Source organism: Diadema antillarum, unplaced genomic scaffold, assembly GCF_040938485.1.
Source record: "Diadema antillarum isolate AM-2024a unplaced genomic scaffold, OU_Dant_1.0 scf00000123, whole genome shotgun sequence".
In the NCBI taxonomy this organism is placed as follows: Eukaryota; Metazoa; Echinodermata; class Echinoidea; order Diadematoida; family Diadematidae; genus Diadema; species Diadema antillarum.
In genome coordinates, this window is record NW_027271012.1 from 697,573 (window position 1) to 720,997 (window position 23,425).

The 23,425-nt window shown below is 37.8% G+C and overlaps 1 protein-coding gene across 1 annotated transcript; it reads right to left on the reverse strand.

Moving 5' to 3' along the window:
- Window positions 1–1,228: 1,228 nt before the first annotated feature.
- On the reverse strand, window positions 1,229–20,721 carry LOC139720167 (lanosterol synthase-like). Its single transcript, XM_071631533.1, has 20 exons — window positions 20,602–20,721; window positions 19,636–19,865; window positions 19,087–19,225; window positions 17,725–17,833; window positions 16,923–17,044; window positions 15,829–15,925; window positions 13,243–13,378; window positions 11,851–11,959; window positions 11,028–11,146; window positions 10,305–10,402; window positions 9,760–9,787; window positions 8,939–9,118; window positions 8,330–8,479; window positions 7,800–7,896; window positions 5,307–5,412; window positions 4,214–4,279; window positions 3,483–3,563; window positions 2,667–2,837; window positions 1,927–2,005; window positions 1,229–1,405 (listed from the first exon to the last, which is right to left on the reverse strand). The coding sequence occupies exons 2-20, from the start codon at window positions 19,807–19,809 to the stop codon at window positions 1,229–1,231; spliced, it is 2,238 nt and encodes a 745-aa protein (XP_071487634.1). The 5' UTR covers window positions 19,810–19,865; window positions 20,602–20,721.
- Window positions 20,722–23,425: the final 2,704 nt, after the last annotated feature.

Consider the following 23,425-nt stretch of genomic DNA (forward strand, 5'->3'; position numbering starts at 1 on the left):
GAAGCCGTGCTTCAGTGCAAATGCGCCGTCAACGAAGTGGGGAATCTGCGCATGCGTCAGCGGGTCTCTCTTGTCAACGTAATCCCTGACGGAATTACGAAGTATAACTGCATTTTTTTCTCTTCACTTCTTGCATTACACATCAACGATTTCTTCTACTTAGTTGTATTTTTATCCTGTATCCCAAAGTAAGGAAAAACACTTCCTTTGAAAAAAAATTATCTCTGTGTATAACATTATTCTGAAGTTTTGAATTCTGTGTATTAACATTTTATGACAATGATGAACCCAAATTACCTTTCTGTTTCTCCACAAAGATACACTTGACCCGAATATCATTACATGAGCAGAATGTACATGTATGCTCAATATTCCATGAACATTACTCTCAGGAATAAGTTAGCATTTAATAATTGTGGTAGCTGGACAAAAGTTTTAGTTCCAGAGCCTTACAAAATTGAGCATTTCAGTAAGGTTGACACCGATGTTGCAACTATACTACCTGTACACAGTTTTATCATCTGCCTCCTCAAGTTAAATCATGTCCTATTCTTCTTACAGGACAATTATGTTTCTGCATATTGGGTATGCATGTAGTTCTAGACCATATATGGTATAAAGCAATACTTTTCTTCTCTCAAATGATCAAATTGCTAATAATCCTAAATTATATATAATGTGCAAAAAAAAAAATTCAAAGGAGAAAGATTTCTCTGTCTTCAAATCAGAGACTGAACTGTACTCTATGTAAATGAACACCTTCGCAAGCAACACGGCCGACTGTTGCATCAGTTAATGGAGGTTAACAGTGCTCCCACATCAACACGTACACCCAAACATCTACCCTGTACAATACATTTGTGACCCATGGAATGTGACAATTTTCAGGTACTATTTCTCCTAAACATGCATACTGTACATACATGCAGTATAGCGTAGGGATTCTGAAAGCACAGGCAATTTCAATTCAAGCTTTGTTTTGTTTGCAGGTGGGATGAAAAATTCGACATTTTCTGACTACACACAGGCAAAACCTATCAGCTGCCATTAAATTTACGCTTTTGATATCTTGTCAGACTTTCAAAGAAATGAAACTGGCCATGGGGTACAGTCTATTCATTTTTGTGCTAAAATGCCTATATTCTTGCACACATACTTCTTTTTGCCCATTAAATGAGAATTTCCTACATCTACAGCGGCATGCACAATCATTCTCATGGTTACTGCATCATAGCTTCTCCCAATCCTCCCCATTGCTACTGTCGGACCTCTCTGCATCGGGACTGCTGGTGGCGCTCTCCGGGTAGAGCCTGGAGTAGCGGCCGAGGGCCCAGATAGGGAAGACGTTGCGGTAGCTGGTGTAGCTGATGGCGCAGCTCTTGTTGAACACGCCCATGATGGATTCCTGGGATGAAGTGAATAAAAACAAAACAACTAAACCTGAAAACCATTTTTACTGAAATAAAACGTCGACACACTAATCTCACCTGGAATTCACAGAGGTACTGTGACTCGTGTTCATGGCTAACGAAAACCTTCTATGTATGTATGTGATACAGCTTGCCAGCCAAGAGATATCAAATAATGAATGAACATAGACACACTGATCTCTTTCAGCGAGTATTACTCTAAAGCAAGATATTTTCACAGCATGAAATTTTCACAAATTGGAGCCGACTGCCTTTTTTGTGGCATGAAATTTTCGCGAATTGTCTCTGCCATTCAATGCATAAATGTATTAAAGTGTAGACAAGAACTTTCATGTGCATTTGCAAATCTCGGCTCTCACGAAATTCGCAAAATTAAGATGCACATGAACATTCCTTGTTATACTGTATTATTTATCGCCCGTAAAAATGCATACAGGACTGTCATCGGTACAGCAAATTGTAGTCTCTGGTCATTCTCCTGCCACTGAAACCTTACCTGTGGCCAGTCCCCATTCTCAAGCTGCCTGTCCATGATGACCTTGATTCCCCGTTCGATCACCGTGCGGTCAGGGTACCTGAGAGAAAGCATGAGGATGTTCACATTTATACCACCAGTTGTCAAGGACTATCCATTCTGACTTCCATCACATCCAACAGAGATGGATACTAGGCTCTTTATCATCATATGGGAAAAGATCTCTATCAATTTGTGATGATGATTTTGTAACATGTTTTGTTCAATTGTAAGCATTACTTATTAAAAGGCTTGCAACAAAACAGGACCTGACATTTCAATTTGGCAAAAAAATCCCCCCGAAACAATGAAACAAAACAAAAACAAACCCAAAAATGTTGTGCACACTGGAGTAAACAAGTCACTGAAAAATATGTAGGGAGAATGTTTTATATTTGTAATGCATGTGCTATGCATGAGTTTCATTAAGTGACATGTGCAGCAATACAGGAATTAATATTGCCCAAACAAGCTGCATTGGTCATGCTCACAAAAAAAAAAAACAAAAAAAAAAAGATTAAAAGGATGAAATTTTAACAAAATTGCTCACAGCACAAATTTTACGGTGGGAAAATAGATATTATGCCAGCAACACTTTCAGGTTTTCTGCAAAGCACATTTGATTGCGAAGGCACATGATATCAATAGCAGTAAAAAAACATAGATATAGATACATAGATATAGATTAAAAATATAGATGTGGTTTCCATGGTAACACACACCTGACAGCCATGAGACCTAGCAAGGCCCAGCAGGTGTTGACGATCTGGGAGGTGGCAGCCTGCACGTAACGCCGCTCCTCGCACGAGTCAAACTTCTCCCCCCAGCCTCCGTCCTCCATCTGCTTGGAGACAAGGAACTCACAAGCCTTCTTCACCTCCGGAGTGGCCGTGCTGATTGAGGAAGAGATACGAGCACAAGGTAAAATATGACAAATGTGTTTTCATTTATAAAGATTTATAGGAAGCTACGTCCCTCTCCATGAAAGACTCAAATAGACCATGCTTTCCTGTCATGTCCTCAAATGCTTCATCTTTGATTGCATTGTTCTTTATGTCATCAGACCTTTTTCTTCGACAAAATTTCCAAATATAGCACTCAATGTACTTCATTGTAATTAGGAAAAAATGACATATACATTATTTTCATTTGCTAAGATTCAAAGAAAAGCTGCATTCTTTTCCATGGAAAATGTAAATGCGACATGCTCCATTGTTATGAAATGCTTGGGGATTAGCATATGTACCACATACATACTCTTCAAGTAAAATATCTTTGAAATGGGACTTGTACGACAAATTAGGAAAGATAGAAGATTACTAATTTTGCTGCAAAAACTTCCATCTCTTTGATTGCTGGGGCACAAACAGGCAAGACAGAAGATTCCACAGAAAGCCTGACAAATACACATCTCCTTTTTCCATCTATTTTTAATACCGAGCTCGCTCTCACTGCAGCGAATACGTTTCTCTCATTAATGATACTAGACAAAGAAAATAAGTCTTAAAAGCACATAATTATATTTGTGTAGCACTCACTCCAGATCGTAGCGCTGTCCCATACAGCCAAGGCCTTCCAGCCCAAACCAAGTGGCGTACGTGAAACACACACCCCAGGATCTGTATGAATCAAAAGCAGTGGAGAAAATGAAGACCTAGGCTACTGTAAAACCAGAAACATTCGCTGCATGAAATTGTCGCTAATCGGAGCCCACTGCTTTTTTTCTTTTTTTTTACCGCTTGAAGCTTTCGTGAACTGTCGAATATGAAAAAGAAAATTACAAGTACATCAAATGTTGGACTGCGTAAAAAAACCCTTTTATGGGCATATTATTTTCATGAATCAGGCTTCCTTGTAGAATTCACAAATTTTCATGCCATATATCTATTAAAAAAAAAAATACATTCAAAGGCGCAGGCTCCTCAAGATGAGTTAGTAATTGAATGTCGAATGTCTGGAGAAAAATGTGAGTCTTGAGTAAAACTTTGAAGTGCTCAAAATTGTCCATTTCACAGAGAAATGATGGGAGGGAGTTTCATAGGCGAGGAGCGATAGAGGAAGATGCCCGGTCTCCGTATCCCTTGAGATGTGTAATGGGCATCTGGAGAGTAAGGCCAGATGAGCTAAGGCCAGGGCAAGGCTGATGCCACTCGATTAGGGAAGACAAGTATCCTGGGGCCTGACCATGAATAGTAAGGGTGCAGTATTTGTAAGATCTACACACAAACACAAAAGGAGAAGTGCATCACCTATGCAGCATCACACTCACCCTTCCCATGATCCATCTTCCTTCTGAATACCTTTGATGTAGTCCAAACCCTGATCCACTACTGACCTAGAAAAAACAATAAAAGAGAGAAAAGAATCAATTGCAAAACCGGAAATGAACTTCTAGCAGTTGAAGTCAATATAGAGAGAAAGAGTGAAGGATATTCAGACAGACTGAGAGAAGGAGATGAAGAACAGAAGAAAAGCCTCCTTTTTATATGTCTATATATATAGTATATGCATGATTTGGTTTTATCTCGTTATTTGTGTGACAGTTCATCAAATAAAATGTACATGGTATCAGATGTGAAGACCTGGTGATAATGTTGCATTGCCACTGTGGCACAACATTTGCTCCTGTGACAATTGCTCCACTGAGTCTTATTTTCTGCACGGACTTATGGTTAGGGTTAGGGTTAGGGTTTTAGATTTAGTTTGACGTATTAGGATTAGGGTTAGGGTTATGTTTGTGAGTAGAATTATTTGGCTTTACCATGCAGATATTTCAAGGGAGCAAATGCCATGAAACCCATTACCACAGAGCCATGATGACAAGAAGTGAATATCATTGGAAATATGATATTGCAACATATCTCAGTGTACTGTATACACCCTAAATTTTGTGGGGTTTTCATTTTTATGAATTTCATAAGTTGGGTGCTATTCGAAAATTTTAAAACATGCAAAAATATCAACTTTGAGCCCGACATGAAGGTGACATGCATGCATGAATTACTTCGTCCATTGCTGTACTCCATGATTGCATATTTAACTACTCGCAAAATTTTCGGAAGAAGCAATTTGTGAAAATTAGACTTGCTAAATACCTGCTGTATACAGTATCTGGTCCTCCAGAATACTATCGGTAATTCAATGCAATCCCATTCCCAGAAAATGAGCTTAGGTCCAGAAAAGAGATTAGTATACCAACAACTAACATAATATTTCTACCACAGTATGCACAGTGATGTAAAATGTTATCTAAGAATGAGGCATTTCTGTTCTGTATGGCCACCGATCTGACATCCACTAAAACTTTGAACCAGTACCACTATTGATCTTTGACTTGAGAACCAACTACCGGAGCTGCTGACCTTATCTCATCTCGGCGAAAGTCCGGGATCTGGTCCTCAAAGTGTCTGAGGGACTGCATGACTGCCACAGTGCACTCAACGTAGGTGTAGTCAATCATGATGTCACCTGGGGTAGAAATTTGGAGGAGAGACGATGTGAGCATATTGGTATATCTCCTTTCCTTCTCTTGTGAATGTGAAGGACTCATGCTACAGTGGAACCTCGTTGTAACGAGGTTGATATGATAAAACTAGAAATGTCGCTATGGCGACTGATGCCTCCGCCATAATGCATGATTCTCCCAATAGACGTATAGTACAATGTCTTCACATGTGTGATCCATGACAGTTTCACATAACTGGCAAAATATTGATATGACAGGTTTGTCAGAAATGACTTGAATATTCACTTTCCTCGAACTGGGTTTGCTATAATTGTCGAAGAGTGCAGGTGCACATATTTGGGGAATTGAGAATTTTTACTTGAATTCTGACAGACCCTTTTATAAGTTTATGCATTGAGTAATTTCCAAGGTATGAAGAAAGAGTTAATTACAGTACAAAATAGATTTTTTTTTTTTTTTTTTTTTTGGGGGGGGGGGGGGGACACATGGAAACCTGGCCTTTGACCCTTAACCTCTGACCTTTGACATTCTGGCTGGAAATTTCCCGGAGAATCTCCATTAGGTAATGCATGTATATATTAAGTTTGAAAACTAATAATGCAAGCATTTCATATATTAGTGTATGAGGGAAACAGTAAAATATTGAGGAGTTGACCTTGACCTTTGACCCCATGACTATTGACCTACGACCCCTAAATTCCCTAGATAATCTCTGCCAGTCAGTACATGTGTATGTACCAAGTTCTATGAAGATACATTGAACCATTTGTGAGAAAAGTGATATTACATTTTCACCTAGCCTTTGACCTTTTGACCTTTGACCTTGTGACATGAAACTCTCTCTGGAGAATCTATATGCAGTAGTACATGTCTGCACCAAGTTTCAAGAAAATACCTTAGGGCATTGCATAGATATTGGGGAAATAGCAACATTTTTAGCATTTGACCTTGACCTTTTGACCTTTGACCTCTTGCCAATGTCACTAAAATCTACTCAACTAATTGTCCCATCATACATCATCCTTGGACCAAGTTTGGTGAAAGCTGCTTCATCCAGTTTTGAGTTATCACGTAAACAGATAAATTTCAGGATTTGACCTTGATCTTTGACCTTTGACCTCAGTCCGATTTCACTAAAAAACTAATCAAGTAATTGTCCCATCATACATCATCCTCTGACAAAGTTTGGTGAAATTTGCTCGATCCAGTCTTGAGTTATCGCGTAAACAGATACAATTTCATGATTTGACCTTGACCTTTGACCTTTGACCTTTGGCGGATTTCACCCAAAATCTAATCAACTAATTGCCCCATCATACTTTATACTTGGACCAAGTTTGGTAGAATTCAAGTCAATATTACTCAAGTTATCGCGTAAACGAAAGCGGACGGACGTACGGACGTACGGACGTACGGACGTACGGACGTACAGACGTACGGACGTACGTACGGACGGACGGACAACCCGAAAACATAATGCCTCCGGCACCACTTCGTGGCGGAGGCATAAAAACTCTTATAACAAGGCGATGTTGCAGGTCCCGAGTCCACATTTTCTTGTTTTGTATCCTGATATAGTGAGAAACCTGAGGTAAAAAGGTTTATAGATATTATAAGAAAAACTCCTTCTCACAAGGTGAATTGGCAGGTCTCGAGTCTTTACATGTTTTTGTTTTTACACCTCGATATAGTGAGAAATCTCATATAAAAAGGTATTGTAGCTTTAGGTCCTCCTAATATTGACATTAACCTATATTTGCAGACTACTGCTGGTCATATGGGGCATCCTTGAGGGGTTGGCGTCTCACACCTGTTTTCCAGTGTGTATTTGTGAGTGTGAATGTGAATGAATGCGTGTGAGTGTGTGTGTGTGTGTGTGCATGGAAATTTCTGTGTGAGTGGGTGTGCGTGCATGTGTATGTGTGCACTGTGAGCCACTTTAATGGGTCTGTTCACACCCTGCTCTTTGTCAGGAGTGAAGTGGGATCTTTTACATGCATGATTGGTTACTCCCTGACACAGGACCTCCATTTAATGTCTTATTTGTCTCTTACCAGAGGGGACAGAACAATTACACAGAATTTTGCTCAGCTAGACAACAAAGTCATAGGTACATTTGAACCCCAGCCATTCGATTGCATGGCAAATGCACAACCTCCTGAGCCACCTCGCCAGCCACATTGGTGATCAAACTGGTAAACTTTAACAAATTGCTTCGTGCCTCTACAAAGTTTATCACCCCAGTGTATTTTTGACAGAGCTGGTAGCTAGCATTATGAATGTTAGTATGACACACATGTTGAAGACTGGCTATGATTGCAGTAGCAGTATTTCAGCTAGGTTTGGTAAGCTCGCGAAGGATGTAAAGATGAAAACAGAGCTAACTCACCAAATACTTCTGAAGGATTCAGTTTTTCCAAGATGTATCCCCCTCGCGTTGTTTCATACGTGGCATAGCCTCCGTCAGGATTCCGCATGTCAATAAGCTATCATGGCAAGGCACAGGGAAATCATATTATTTGATTTGTGAGAATGGGCCCCTCTTTAAAACTTACTGGTACTTCTGAATGGTATTTAATGCACTGTCAACATGAACATTATATTAATATATGATTCAACTTTGATCTTAGCCGACTCTTATAATAATGTAGAAGAGTGAAAAAAATCATAACTTCCTTTGGTTCAGATTAGTAAATGCCTATGTTTTCAAAGGGTTCTTAACCCTCCCTTTCCCCACCTCTCCAACAATAAACAAAAACAACAAAAACAACAACAACAACAACAACAACAACAACAACAACAACAACAACAACAACAACAACAACAACAACAACCCATAGTCAAGCTACATTCAGCTTTTTCCTTCATAGAAATATGAGTACACTTTCATGACTTTTGTACATTGTTTTCTGTCCTTACCACATCCACAGCCTGGCCATGCCGTTCCTTGCCAATGTGGTCGGTGATGAAAGGGCACTTCTCCTCCAGCAGCATGGCAGACTTGAGACCTTCTGCAGTGCAGTCGGACACTATCCAACCACAGTCCTTGGTGGAAAAGGGGTAGCCACCCTGTGGACACAATAAAGAATGGATTTGATGTTTGCTGAAAGTCCATACCAAACGGCATGATAATGGCAGTGACTGCATTCAACCTAGGAAGACATTTCACAAACCCTCCACAGAATCATTACACATCGTGTTAGAGTTTAAATTGTTGTTGTGCGCAACTTGCAGGCCCTAATCAGTTTCTATCATCTCTTGCCTACTCGTACTTCTAATTTTTACAATGCTTGCTTTGTACAAAATTCCAATCACAATTTCTCAAAAGCATCAAAATAACATTCATGGAATATTTTCCTTTTCCTGACCAAATTCTAACCCTTGCCCTCTCCCTCCTTCTGCCCTGTCCTTTTCTGATCCCTCCCTCCAATTCCTTTCCTCCTCCCCTCCCCCTCCCCCTCCATCCCTCCCTCCCTACACCTTCCTCCCAAATGCACTTGAGTGGAAGCCCACTGGTTGCAAACCCACCTTGTTCATTTGCCGGTAGTACTTGGTATAGTTTGGGGGATTGTCCGGTATTTGGGTGTTCTTGAGGAAGTCGTGTGCCTTCAAGAGAGTTTCCTGGAACTCCTTGTCCTGGTGTGCTCCCGCTTCCAGGAAGGCTTGGACGGCAAAGGCCGTATCCCACAGCTGGGAGCCATTTGTCCCCTGACATGGGTAAAATGGTCAAAGTTCACAAGTGTCCCAAGCAAATTGAGTGTTATTCGTTTTATACAAAATTGCAATGTCTTACTTTTGAAGCACGAACATCATCAGGTTTTCAGATTGTTTCACAAGTGGAAAAACTGCATAGAGCAATCATGCTCAATCAAACTTAAGAAAAGGAAAAAAACATAATTATTTCTAATTTCAAAACATATTTTCTTGTTTTTGCATGAAGCAAAACCTAATTATAATGTTTAGAAAAAAACAACCCAAACTGATTGACAGTTCTATTCTCTCACACCCTCACCACTATGCCATGAAGGCAGAAATAAGAGAAAAAATTGTAATCAGTTATTGCTAATTTTCACATTAAGTATCTCACTATTTATTCAGATGAGCTCTTTCATTTGATCGAGTACACAGTGCAATAAAGCAACTTCACTTCCATCCTTGCATTTGAGGGGATACTCTCATAAAGAACATAAAACTAAAAAATTTGCAACATGAAGCAAGAATGTATAAGTCAATTTTTGTTGTTGTGGGGAGATAACTACACAGTAAATGAGAGAGATATCATATTTAATGTTCAGTTTTAAATCATACCCAGAGATCTCACATTGCATCATGAGAAGTTGATGACTTACCTGCATTTTCATGCCATCCAACCCAATCCTGTTGGGAAAGCACAGTATAAGAGAGCAAATCAATGTTCACTTGTTACCATTATCAAATCATATTTGGGCATTTATCTCGAGATTTCTGTCTACAATTGATTTTTACACCAAACAATGTATGACTTTCATAGAATGGATAGATTGGAGTTAATTGGTTTGTATGTTTACATCATACCTAAAAAGAGACTGAATTTACAAACAATGTATAATATGTCTTTTCCAGACTCAGAATATGAGACAGAAGTATTCATAAGTTGTGGATTTTTCATGTACACTTGTATTGTACACGCAGCTTGCTAAGATGCAAGAATCATGAAAAATATCACTATAAATGTTACAGACATGCCTCTTCCAAAGCAATGGGTCACTGCCCCTTATGATCAGCATTTGTCCATTTTTGTACATTTTTGTCATTGTGCTGGACATGAAAGCTGCTGCTACATGAGCACATGTCAGGATATGCAAATATTAGAAAGAGAGAAAGGGGGGGGGGGGGGGTGGTGGCAGTGTCTTACCACAGGTAGTCAGGGATGCGCTCTACATGTTTCTTGAAGGCTGGAGACTCAGGTCCATCAATGTGCCATCTCACTAGCATCTGTATCACCTTGGATATCTGTGAGGGGATGGGGTAAGGAAGAGAACAGGTAATATCAGGCTGCGAAAGAGTGTGGCTTTTCAAAAAATACAAATAAAACCCCAAACCCACATAATAATGCCCACAGTGTGCACAGATATGGAAACACCACTACATTGATACCAAGTGCATTTAGAACATATATGCACAATTTAAAGCACATAAAAGTTTTTGAAAACAACTGTAAGTCAAGCTAACAATGAAGTGAATGTTGGGAACAGTGGATTACAAATCGATACATACAAATCAGATTGATAATCATTGATAATCAGATTATTGATTATTGATGGAAAATCTCACAAACCACAGAATAAGCAGCCAAATTGGGAACATTTATTTGTATCATAATTATAAATCAATGGAATCAAGAAGATTTTACATTGAAAGCAACTGTTTTCAAGTCTATGCTGATAAGATGAACCAGAAGGTGAAGCGAATGTATCCGTGGTATACATTCTAGAATTTGTGTTTCTTATTTGCGTTCCCACAAACGACTCCCTGGAACATGACAATTATCTCTGTAATGTCTTAAAATCTAATTGCCGAGGATAGTTCATGAATATCTTGTGGGGGAAAAAACTCAATCAAAGTAGGCTCAACTCACCGGTCCAATGCTGATTCCATCAGTAAACTCATCATCTGCTTTGATGTGGTCGTAGCACATGTCGAGTGCCTTTTTCCTCAGCCACGTCGAGTGAAACCTCTCGTAAAAGTCCAGAATTGCTGAAAGAAAAAAATCAGATAACTTGGTACATCTCCTCATGGATGAATGATAGGGTAACAAAATAGTACTGCCACAATATTGAAATGGGAATGATGTTCACAGTTTATGAGATTTACAAGTCTTTTCCCAAGAAATGACACAGGACAATTTTATAGACATGCAGCAGCTTTACAGCCATGGACAGGCTTTATAGTCATTTTGCACGGTGCAACTTTTCAGCTTCAACAACAAACACACAAAAGTGCATCATAAGGAATACATTTCTTCCAAACATCTACTGGAGCTAATACATGTCACACATGAAGAATTCTAAATCAACTCAATCACCCCAGGGAAAATACAGCTGTGTAATCGACAGGCTTTCATTTCCATGACGCCATAACATACAAGTCACTGACAAATAATTTAGTAGTCCACATGAAGCATCCATGTCATTTTCTCGACATTTCCTAAGACTGCAGCAGATTTAACCATTTATACACGTAGCTAATCTTCACACTACTAGATTTATGATACTGAATTAAATCTTTCAAGAGCAGACACTTTAAAAATATGTCTAGGAGATAGAATCTTATAAACCTGCATGCCTTAAAACACTAAATATCTTTTTACAAAAAAGAAAGAAAGAAAAAACTTTTACAACATCATCTTTAGTTTCCATAACTACAGCGTCAATCTCCCTCATCAGCATCAATAAACTCACCCATTGCAATATTGTAGAGCCAGCTGTGTGGTGTGTAGAGGTCATACTTGGAGATATTGTCCCTCTGAGCAGGCCAGTTTATGGTGTCAAAATCTTGCTTGAAAATTTCCTTCACGTCATCAGGACAAATTTGGGGAAACATGAATTTGATTCATGAAAGAATGTAGCACAAATACAATGTAAACCAATTGACGACGAGTCCCGAGTATGCTCTGGCAGGTGTCTATGGGAAATGTGTGTTATAGCAAAATCAGCTTGTCCTAAACAGGTTAAATAAACACTTGAATCACGTCCCAGTGTGTAACAAGTCAGTAAAAAACACATAAATCATAGTTATTGGCAGGTATTGTGCATTGCACTTAGCCAATAACTATTAAAATTCTTACAGATTTTACATTATGCTTTTACATAGGAGTGTTGGTTTTACATCCTAGCAATCTCAAGATATCTCGGTATATGAAAGTATCGGTCTGTGAATGTAAACATGACAACATTACATTAAAAAAACCCTCCAGAAAACCACTCCTTACAAATGCGATATACGGACACAGAAGAACAAAATGATGCCTTATTTCTTTCATTTTGTTACAAACAAATGAGTATATGAATATAAGAACGACCCAAGTCCATTAGAGAAAATTTAGGAAAAATGGAAATTAATAAAAAATTCCCTACTCCCTTAAGTGTTTTCAGTTATTGGGGTGTTATTAATTCAAATTTGAATATAAAACAGTCACTTGAATGATTATCTGTATTTGCATGACTACGTAAATGTCTTTCAAATGCGATATCCAAATTTGGACTTGGGTCGTTCTTATATTCAGGTACTCAAATGTCATTTCATTAACTGATTTCTAAATTTCAGGCAAACAGTAATTCAGCCAACTTAAGTTTATGTCAATGGCAATGTCATTCAGGCAATTTAAATATTGCGGCTGCCAACATTTATCATTTGATATCAGGGATGTCCCAAGAGCAACCAAGATTTTACCTTTGGGGTAAATGTATCTCAAGAAGCAAAAATACTTCCCAAATCGAGGTGGTTTGTATACCAAGTTTGTTCTTTTGTCATGATACGAAGAAATGGCTGGTTCTTCAAGGAGACTGAGCAACTTTGTAAAATAAAAGGGAAACTTTGTTTTCTAATCTGAAGAGAAAGGAGAGTTTGCAGGAGGAATCAATTTGAGACTGTGCAGGGGCGGATCCAGGAATTCTGTAAAGGGGGGGGGGGGCATAACTAATATTTCTGGTGCCACTTCTGGGTTTCATTTCATTTTTTTTCTTTTTATTTCTTTTGTTTTTAACGAAAAATAAAGGGGGGGGGGGGCATGCGCCAGTTGCGCCCCCCTCTGGATCCGCCACTGCTGTGTGGTTTTTCAAACCTGAACTTACTTTCCTCAGCTGCCTGATGAGGTTGTCTTCCTTGGCCTGGAACTTGGTGCCATAGAAGAAACCCATGGGGAGGTAGACTTGGCGACAGTGACACCAAATGGTGGAAGGGTGGGCGGGTAACCAGGAGGGGAACAACCTAGGTGGGGGGCAGGTGGAGGAGGAGAGAGAGTTAGGATCACATCATGTTACACAGTAAATAAACTTGGGGTTAACCATGTCAAGATCACATATAAAAATAAAACAAATATGATATATGACTCAAACATATTATACAGATGAATATTTCCTCTACTGTTATGCATGTACATGTACATGTATTCCTGACATTTATATTGATATTGTATTGCTGTATATATTTCTTGTACGTCTATTATGTCTAGATGTGTCTGTGTTATACGTGTGCTCTGAATGTACACCATGTATGCATTCTACAGTATGTATGTGCCTGTATAATGTGTATGCATGCAAACAAAACAAATTTCCAAAAATGGACAATAAAATTGAATCAAATCAATTAGAATCGAATCGATATGGGTATAAGACTATGGCATGGGCATATGACTAGACCAGACCTAAGAATTAGTTGAGCACTAACCTCATTATATATTATCTGTCACATTCATCAATGCGCTATCTGTCGCTGAGACTGTTTCAGAGTTGACAGCCAAGTCATTAACCTCTTCAAGATAGATTTTATCAAAAAACCAACACAAAGTTATGCTTTGTTATCTGTGATGTCAGTGTACATTCAAGGTTGTGTACTGTTTACCCTTTGATATGTGGACTAGTTTTCTTCACTGTGTTTGATTTTTTAATCTTTTGTTTGTTTCTCTATTCAATATGAAACAAGTGTGCAATCAACTATATTTCTATTTCCTGCTACATGGCTGATGCTAAATGAATGTCTCTGAGAATGAGGTAAGTTATGATTCAAATTCATTGTTTTCAAAATCATATTTGTATGTTGGCTTGAAATGGAATACATACATGCATATATATATTGCAAAGAAACATAAAACATAAACAAGATAACACTTATATGAACACAAAATAAACTTGATTTCAATTTATGGGAGTCTGTGTAGTGGGATTTATCTCATTATTCCAATGCACATCTATATTGCATCAGTTACAGGCAGTGTAGCAGGAATACATGTATACTCATACAAATTGTGGTAACAAGTTGCAAAAGAAAGAAAGAAAAAGAAAAAAGAAGTTGTAATAATCAAGAGTTAGTTTTGCATTGATGGAAACAGAACCAAACAAGAAAACAGTCATCAATATGAAGTAAACTTGATCAAACATACACAACCTTGAATGTATGGTGACATGACAGATAAGAAACACAGTTGTGTGTTAGCTTTAATGATAAAGTCTATCTTGCAAAGGTGAATGGCTAGGCTTTCAACTCTTAAGTAAACTCTGTAACAGATGATGAGTTTATTTATTTGATTAAAAAAAAAAAGATATTTTGAGTGAGCAAACAGATAGTGTAAGTTAGGCTACGTACACACTGAATGGGTCTGGTTTATATAGTAAAATGTTCATATTGACTTTTCACACAACACAATTGCACATTCCTGTGCGCCTATGAATATTGATGTATTCTTTGAAAATCCACTTAGAAACTTATAATTTATGACCTGCGGACTTTGTAAAATGTAAAATATAGCTATAAAAATGTTTTTGCAGCCAAACATTTCAACATTATTCCAAAAGCCTGCTAAATGACACAGTCAGTATAAATTTTCAAATTTTTCATTAGCAGATGGAGTATCATATATGATACATATTTTGTATGACATTCTGGCAGTGACTGGCATCCAGACAATTTTGCAAGTGGTTGACTTTGCAACCAAATACCATGTTGACAAAATGAGAAAAGATTGAAATTTTGTCTAAAGAAAAGCCAGTGATTTTCCAACTTGAAACAAATGCATTTGTGCTACATGGCAATGTTTTCTCGAATTGCAAATTTCACGAATACTGGGCCAACTCCCGATATTTGCAAAACTTAAAGCATCACAAAATATGATGCATGTACATTGTGTAGGAAAGAGCAAAATTATCAGGCAGAAACTTGCTGACTACCTCATATGTTACAAGCTACACAAACAATTTTCTTGCTATGAGTGATTTAGTTTTGAAAGACAGATAATAAATCCACAATCTTTTATAACAAAGATTTTTTACTCAGGTACATGTATGCAATCATCAAATTTATTTAATAAAGGTAAAATGATCTCATGCATGGACATTTTGTTTACCAGTTATATTTTTCTTCCTGTTTCACAAAACTATGTTTATCAATTTTGAGGTGCAACTTGACATGGAACTGATTGTCAATCAGTTGCATAAAAACATCTTGACGGAAGAATTTCATGAATTTGAATTGACATGAAACTATTGACCAAATTTTGAATTGTTGTACCTACCACTGTATTTCGTCATATAGAAACAATATATTGCATTAAATCAAGATCCTCTTCAAAGATAATAGATGTGATATTGTTTTTCATAATTTGGGTGCGCATTTTCCCAAATTGTAGATATGAAGTGTGATATGTAAGACTGCAAAATTCTCACCAGATTTCCGGGAACAGACAGTGCATGCCTTCCCACTTGTAGACGTTGAGGACACAGAGCCAGAACTTCCCCCAGGATGGAATACTCTCAGCCCCACCTGGGTGGTGAACACAAATATGAATATTCATGGAAGTTTGAATTTTAACTAACACTGTAGACAGCATGGCTTTTGTGTAAAAATTACAGAGAAAACATTCTCCATTCTTTCTTTGGTCTGCATTGTTCTTAAAAGGCATGCAGTTTTCCAAATCAATCAAACAAACAAACAAACAAAGAAACAAACAAACAAACAAACAAACAAGCAAACAAAAAAGGACATGGTTTTTCTCTGGGTTTTTCTCTGAAGTAATTCTTTTCAATTTTTCTTCTTCTTTCTAGAGAAATACTTCACTTTCCTTAAATAAAAAGCCACAAGTACAAGTAAACCATGCTCTTTCAGATAAAAATATGATTTACACCTGTGTGGCATACAAGTTATAGGTGAGCCTTTAAAGAGAACAATTGAACAGAAGAAAAAGGTGGAACACACGATAAAATCACCATTACTTTCCAATCACGATTTAGCACACTGTATCATAACATCATTTTAATCATTATTGAAATATTCATGGGAATACTGCAACATTATCTTACTATCTTAGCATCTTGTCAAGTTACAGACATGATTCGAAGATGCAACTTCACAATGTCAAAACATTTTTATTGCAGCATTACATGAGCACAACATCAAAACATCATCCCTTTATATTCCAAAGGAGAGATTCCTCAAGATAAATCTCAAAGAGTTAGTGTCTGTTTTGATTCAATGTAGAAGTTCATCATATTAAACCTAATAATTGCATCAGTCTCCCTTGAATAGACACAGCAGTCATATGTAAAGTGTCGACAATAGCATTATTGGCTTTCAAGGTTTTGACAGCTATGATCCATTATCACTTTAACTGCTGTGCAATGAGCTCTGTGTACAAAAGTAATCTCCATGGTACAAAGGGCAATTACTGAAGTGTGTGATGTTGTAGTTATCATGACATTAAGTGTGTAAGGCTTGGCTGAATGAAGAGGGTGGAATAGGGGTTAACGACCAGTTATCTTACCCATCTTCATGAGGAGTGCCTTGGCTTTCTGAAGGTCAGGGTCATCTGCTGGTACTCCCAGCAGCCTCATGGTCACGTAGTTCATGGCTGTGCCAAACACAGTGGCATGGTCCTCAATGTGACTGCAAGGGCGTAAAAATCCACTTATTAGGATCACTTCTTCTAGCCTTAACCCATCGAGGACGGGCTGATATTGCTGCAATGCGCATTTCCCATAGACACCTGCCCAAGTATACTGCGGGCTCGTCTTCAACGGGTGAAATTGCTAGAACCCCCAAATCCCCTCCAACACTGGCACAATACTAGCTACTTGTGTTCACGAAAGGTTTGATATTCTGTTCTTCAATGCATTCATATTACCTGAAACCAAAGAAAAACAAAAACAACATTGCTGTCACATGCACAATGCATACACAGATAAATTTCATATGTTTTTACAAGAGTAAAGTTCTTGTACCACATCAAAAACAGATATTTACCACTGACAATTTGATGTTTCAGGTTTAGACATTATCTTCTGACAAAAAATAACAAAAAAGAAATTGCATATTTTTTCTTTTTTTATTGTACTTCTGTTCGAAAAAAAAAAATGACCCTTGCTGAAAACTTTTTGTGCAATGGGAGTTTTTGTTCATCAGGTTTTCCCATAACTGAGATGAGATAATATACTATGATCACATATTAGATATTGCACTGTGAATAGACAAAGAGTAGTATAATTCAAATTTACATGATGGTTATTTACATATATACAACTGGTTAGAGGGTATTAAATGACATTAGAGACAAAATGTGGACTTACAGGCCCCACCCTCCATCGGGGCACTGGACGGACCGGAGGTAACGCACCATCTCCTTTTTGGACGCCTCAGGTAGAACCACTCCAGCGATGTAACACACTATGATCAGACCTGTGTGAGAAAAATGACGCAAGGGGTGCATATTTGGGTATGATCGTGCCTGGTATCATTCGGTCCCAGAAATTTCTAAAAAATACAATCACAATTTGACACTTTGAATCTTTAATCATGAAGTGTTTTACTAATCACGAACATCTGAAAGGAACACTTTGATTGTCTTGCACAGACGTACACATATACACACAAAACAGAGATGCAGTCACAGTAACACACAGAAACACAGAAACATATTGTTTTTCTAGATATTTGTTCTTTGACAAGTGTGTGTACAATTATGTATATGATCAGTAATATGAACTTCTATGCAGGGCTCAACACAATCTGAAATCTGAAACCCCATCTCAACCAAAACTATAACATCCCTTTATAAACAGGCAAATGCCTGTTCATTTCATTTGGCTGACATTTGAGCTTTTGGTTGCCAAGGCAATGAAGTAAGTAGGTTGTAGCACCCTCACCCTTTATGCACCCATGTACATAGATTAACTTGCCAAGATATTTTCATCAGGATTTAGCAATCCATCTTAACTTAAAAAAGTTGTAAAGTTAGCGAGCCCACTCAGGTGAAGCCACATGACTCAGTCCAGCAGGAAAGTGAAAGTGACACAAAAAGGATTAAGGGGATTGGGTAAATCTCTATTCATTGACAATAATTTTCCAGATATCTCTGCCAGTATAATTGCAAACAAAGCACAAGTGTCAACTTACTGTGCTAAGTACAAATAGACAACTTAAAGTTATAAAATTAATATGCTTGGGAGTCATTTCTTTTTTCTTCAAGTCAATACAGTTTCCATATTTGACAGTGTATGTGGAAATCACATTGTTTTGATAAATAAGTGCTTGCAATGGTTACAATATCACTTTGCACAGTTACAATACAGAGTATTGCATTTTGTGGGTGTAGAAACTTTTGTGCATTTGGCACAGCATGAAACTAGCACAAAAAAAGCACGCAAATACATTTTTGCTGTTCATATGTAATGATATTTAATCTCTTTACTTCAGCTGATTGCCAAAAATTTTCCATTTAACAGTACTCAAATCATGAAATCATCATTGAACTTGATCCATACTTATGAATTATTCTACTTTTATCATGCAAAGTTTATTGTGGGGGTTGGGAAAAAGGTTCAGTCAGAAAGGACAGTGTAAGGAAGAACAAACTGTGTCACGCAAGAACGCAGCAAGTCTAACAGAATCACTATATATACAGCATTTTACTCTGAAAACTTTGCTGTTACCTGGCAACAAGAAAAGAGGACCTCCGTAATCGCCGGCCCAGTGACCGTCCTCTGTCTGTAGCTTGGAGTAGAACGTCATCCCATTCTTGGCCGCTGCCTTGGCCGTCTTTGCCTTGGGCAGTGGGGGTGCAAGATCATTCTGTGGAACGTGGAGTAGGGTCCAATGGAATAGACAGCATGTGATTCGATACATGACACCCATACAAAAAAAAAAAGAAGTGAAGGACCAAATGATAATTGAAACAGAAATGACTCTATGGAGATGTCATCTGCATCAATTTGGTGAAAGCAAAGATTGTGAAAAACTGACTATGATTTATTTTCTCAAACATGTGTACTTATCTTTCAAACAACAAAAAGTAAGAATCACAGGTAATGTGGAGAAAGCACTACTAATACACACTACATACATGCACTGCAATCAAGCACAAATGATTAACTCTTCTGATTTTTATGTTAATCTTTCACTAATTCATCATGATATTCAATGATCAAGAGAATCACAAAACATGTAAAATTGCATATCATTGCTCAAGAACGCTGTCTTACTATATCCAGTCCAAGGGCCCATTTCTCCACAAAGGTCTGAGGCCTGTCCACCGTCTCCCCTTCTGGAATGTATCGCCACGTCTGACGTCCATTCACATTGGTCAGCCTCCACCGGGTCAGGTCTGTGGCGGGTTGGGTTTTGTAGGGACCTCCTCGATTCTTCTTGTCCGACATGGTGCTGTCAGGTCGGACAGCCTTCAGGAAGCTGCTATCAGGGTTTGCTTCACACACTGCATGTCAAGCAAAAATGAAATTGTCACGGATAATCCCGAGTGATTTTCTGCAAATCAAATTACTTTTTTCTTTCTTTCTTTTTGTAGGTGCTTGGTGAATATTCAGCTCAAATGAGATATTGAATTCTCAACTTTAAAGGATCAAAATTATTTTCTTTTGGACTAGTGCCTTCCGTCTTTGATCACATTTCAGAATATTACAGGCAATTCATCCGTAGACCTGAGTGCTAGTCTACTTGTTGGTCACAAGTTAACCCCAAGCTAGGGTAATATTATAATGTCATGAGCTCAATCTTAATTGGGCATGCTGCCTGCGCCTGGACCAGTGTCTAGAATTCTAGTCTAGTCTTGTTAGAATATTTAGAGTTCAACTTCAATCTTGTGGATTTTCAATTTTGTGATTTTGGTATGTTATGTGGGTGTGGAGAGCTAACATTCATGAAACAACACTAACTGGCTGGCTCCTGCAGCTGCAGCAGTGCAGCAATGCCAGCATGCAGCAGCTGCACCTACATAGGAAGTAAATTACAGTCGCACAAGCAACACAGAAGAGAAGTAATGGGACTATTAATATTGTTTCGCAGGGCCGACACTTCAAAGACAGGTGACTGTTCACAATGAGAAAGGATGGTCATGATAATGATATGTTACGAACCATTTACTTTTAATTCTGTGAGTTGTAATGAGCTCTGGGCTAGCAATAGGGAACCAGACAAAAGTACAATTTGCGTACCTCCTTAGTGAAGTCTGCTATCAAAATCCAGCGTTGTTTTATTCCCAGGTCGAAATATTCCGGTAATTCCGATCACCGCAAGATAACATATCTGCCGATAGTGATGAATATTTATTAGCTTGCCTTACTTAGTCTCTCTTATACTGTATTCAGGCTACAAACCATTGATTAAAAAAAAGGGGAAGAGGAAATCATGACAATGAACCCATGTGCTCTATTTGAACATGTTTCTATTCTACATTATCGCCAGAAATTGTGACAGAATTGTGACGATAGATTAAAAACTGATGTAATTATGTACATATTATTGCGAAACCATGAATTAAGAAGTTTTAAAGTGTTTAAAAATGTAGACTAGCGCGTCTCACGAAAAATCATAACGCTCCGCCCACCCCCGGGAATGTCAGCTGATCATACGATCCTTGACTGGCACGCCTGTCATTCATTCGACCTCAGAACACATTTCAATAAGGCAAACATGAAAGACATCCTTTCCCGCCAACTCACAGAAAACGAAGAGTTAGCCACTTTTCCTTTTCCAAGACCGCACTGCATGATTTTCTCAAACACATTTCTACTATTTTCTAAAGAGTCCAGCCATACAACTTCTCTCCTCTTTTGCTCTTTTTTAAATTTTTTTTTTATATAATTGCAGTTCGCAATACGCAAGTTCTAGACTGTTGCTTTAATGGCAGAAAGATTACCAGGAACATAATATTTTGACTACAGTGTTCAGGACTCAAAGATGACTTCTAAAGGACTTCAGTGAGTGAAAAAAGGCGCCATATAACTATTGACTACTTTTATTTGAAGACTTGTTTAGAAAATATTGACAAATTAATGTGTTATCTTTTAATATGAGCATAAGTGTAACATATGATAAAATTACAATTTACACACTACAGGGATGTAGATCACTTACGGAAATCTGTCCTTATCTCCCTCTCTCCCTCACACACACACACACACACACACACACACACACACACACACACACACTCTTTTTCTCTCTCTCTCTCTCTTAGCAACAATATAATACAGGATTTACTGATAACTGTAGTTGTACAACAACAACAACAACAACAACAACAACAACACATAATTAAATACCAGCCACTTAATACGACCATGACCCACATTATGAATGTTGAATTTGGTACTGTCATGCGCACATTAATGTATTGTTTAGCAAGTATCACTAGCTGAGTGATACCAAACCTCTGAGACAATTTGTACATCCAAGGAGGTACTAGGCTTTGCCTATGAGTACCTCCTTGGTACATCATAGGCCTATGATAATTCTAAAGCTTTGTATATAGAAAGAGTGATAGCTTGTCATTGGTTATCCAACTGTTATAAAGAATTAGAAAGTGATAAATCTCTGTAAAAGTAGGATATATAGTGTTTTTTTTTTGGGGGGGGGGGAGGGGGAAGGGATGATAAAAGAGATTAAATTTACAGTCTCTCTGAACTCCAGAAAGCATTTTGCATTTGAGGAGTCGTAATATTCAATACAATGATAAACAAGTATGTTACAATAATGTGTGTGGATGTCGAAGGTCTATGTGTGTATGGGTATATATGTGCGTTCTAATAAATGTTCATATGTATGTGCATGGGATATATGTATATACCAGTATGATCACTTGCAAGTCACATGAAGCAAAAAATATCTGCCATAATATAAGTATACATGTGGATTGAATGAATGCAGCAGTATTAGTAGAATACATCTGTGATGTCAGAGGAAAATCAGGCAAATCCATTCAACAATCATGGATTTCATTTTGTCTCCTTTGCAGTGTATTATTTCTCTTTTGAATGGAATGCTTTTCCTATAGGGAATCACTCTTTTTCACCATAATTATTTACTTTCCTGTGAACCTTGCAAGGCAGGCACAGTTTCTCTTTAAATATCATTTTATCAATTTATACAAACAGTTTGTAATAAACTGTATGATTTCCTTTGTACTACACATCTTTCTGTAAAATCATGATTATTCAAAACAATAATTATGCTTCATAAATTCTATGCTTTGTATTATATTTTACCATTTTATTAGATGGAATTTAACTATAATAGCTAGAATTCAATTCAATTGGAATATAGATCACAGTCACACGTACATACACTGCAACACACACAAAATCAACACATGCTATGACGTGGTATGTATCTATGAGGCATATGTATTATACTCCTTTATTGATAAATAATTGCTTACTGACACAGAAGAAATGATCTTACTATTACCACCACAAACATGTCGAGAAGGCTACATGAGAAAGAACAATAATCTATAATGAGTCTTGCGCATCTTGCACATATTTACGGCACAACGCTTTCACCATAATTATGACACATAAGACACCACACAGTATCAGCAGAATATTTCTCCATCCCATGGATACGATTTAAAGAAAAAAAAATGGCTGAACATGAAATTCATGTATTTGCAGGAAAGTACCGCTCCCTTTAAACATAATATCCACATGGAAACACCAGACTCTCTTGGAAGAAGCAGAATATTTGTTGTTTCTAAATTTCTAATGCGGAATTCACAAAGGTTTTACTACCTCTGGCATCTGTCACCACTACTATTTATTTGGGTGAATAGGAGATTGGAATGAAATGGCAAACTATCCAAAACTTTCTGAGGCAGAACAAGTTGAGAAATCAGTTTGGGTGTTTGGTTGGAAGTGAAGTAAGAGTAACAAACAAAAAGTTTACATATTGGTACTCACTGCCTATATACTAGAATAAACCTCTTTAGAGTAAAAAAAGAAGCAACCCCGGCAGCTTGGGGCTGTAAAAATATCCCAA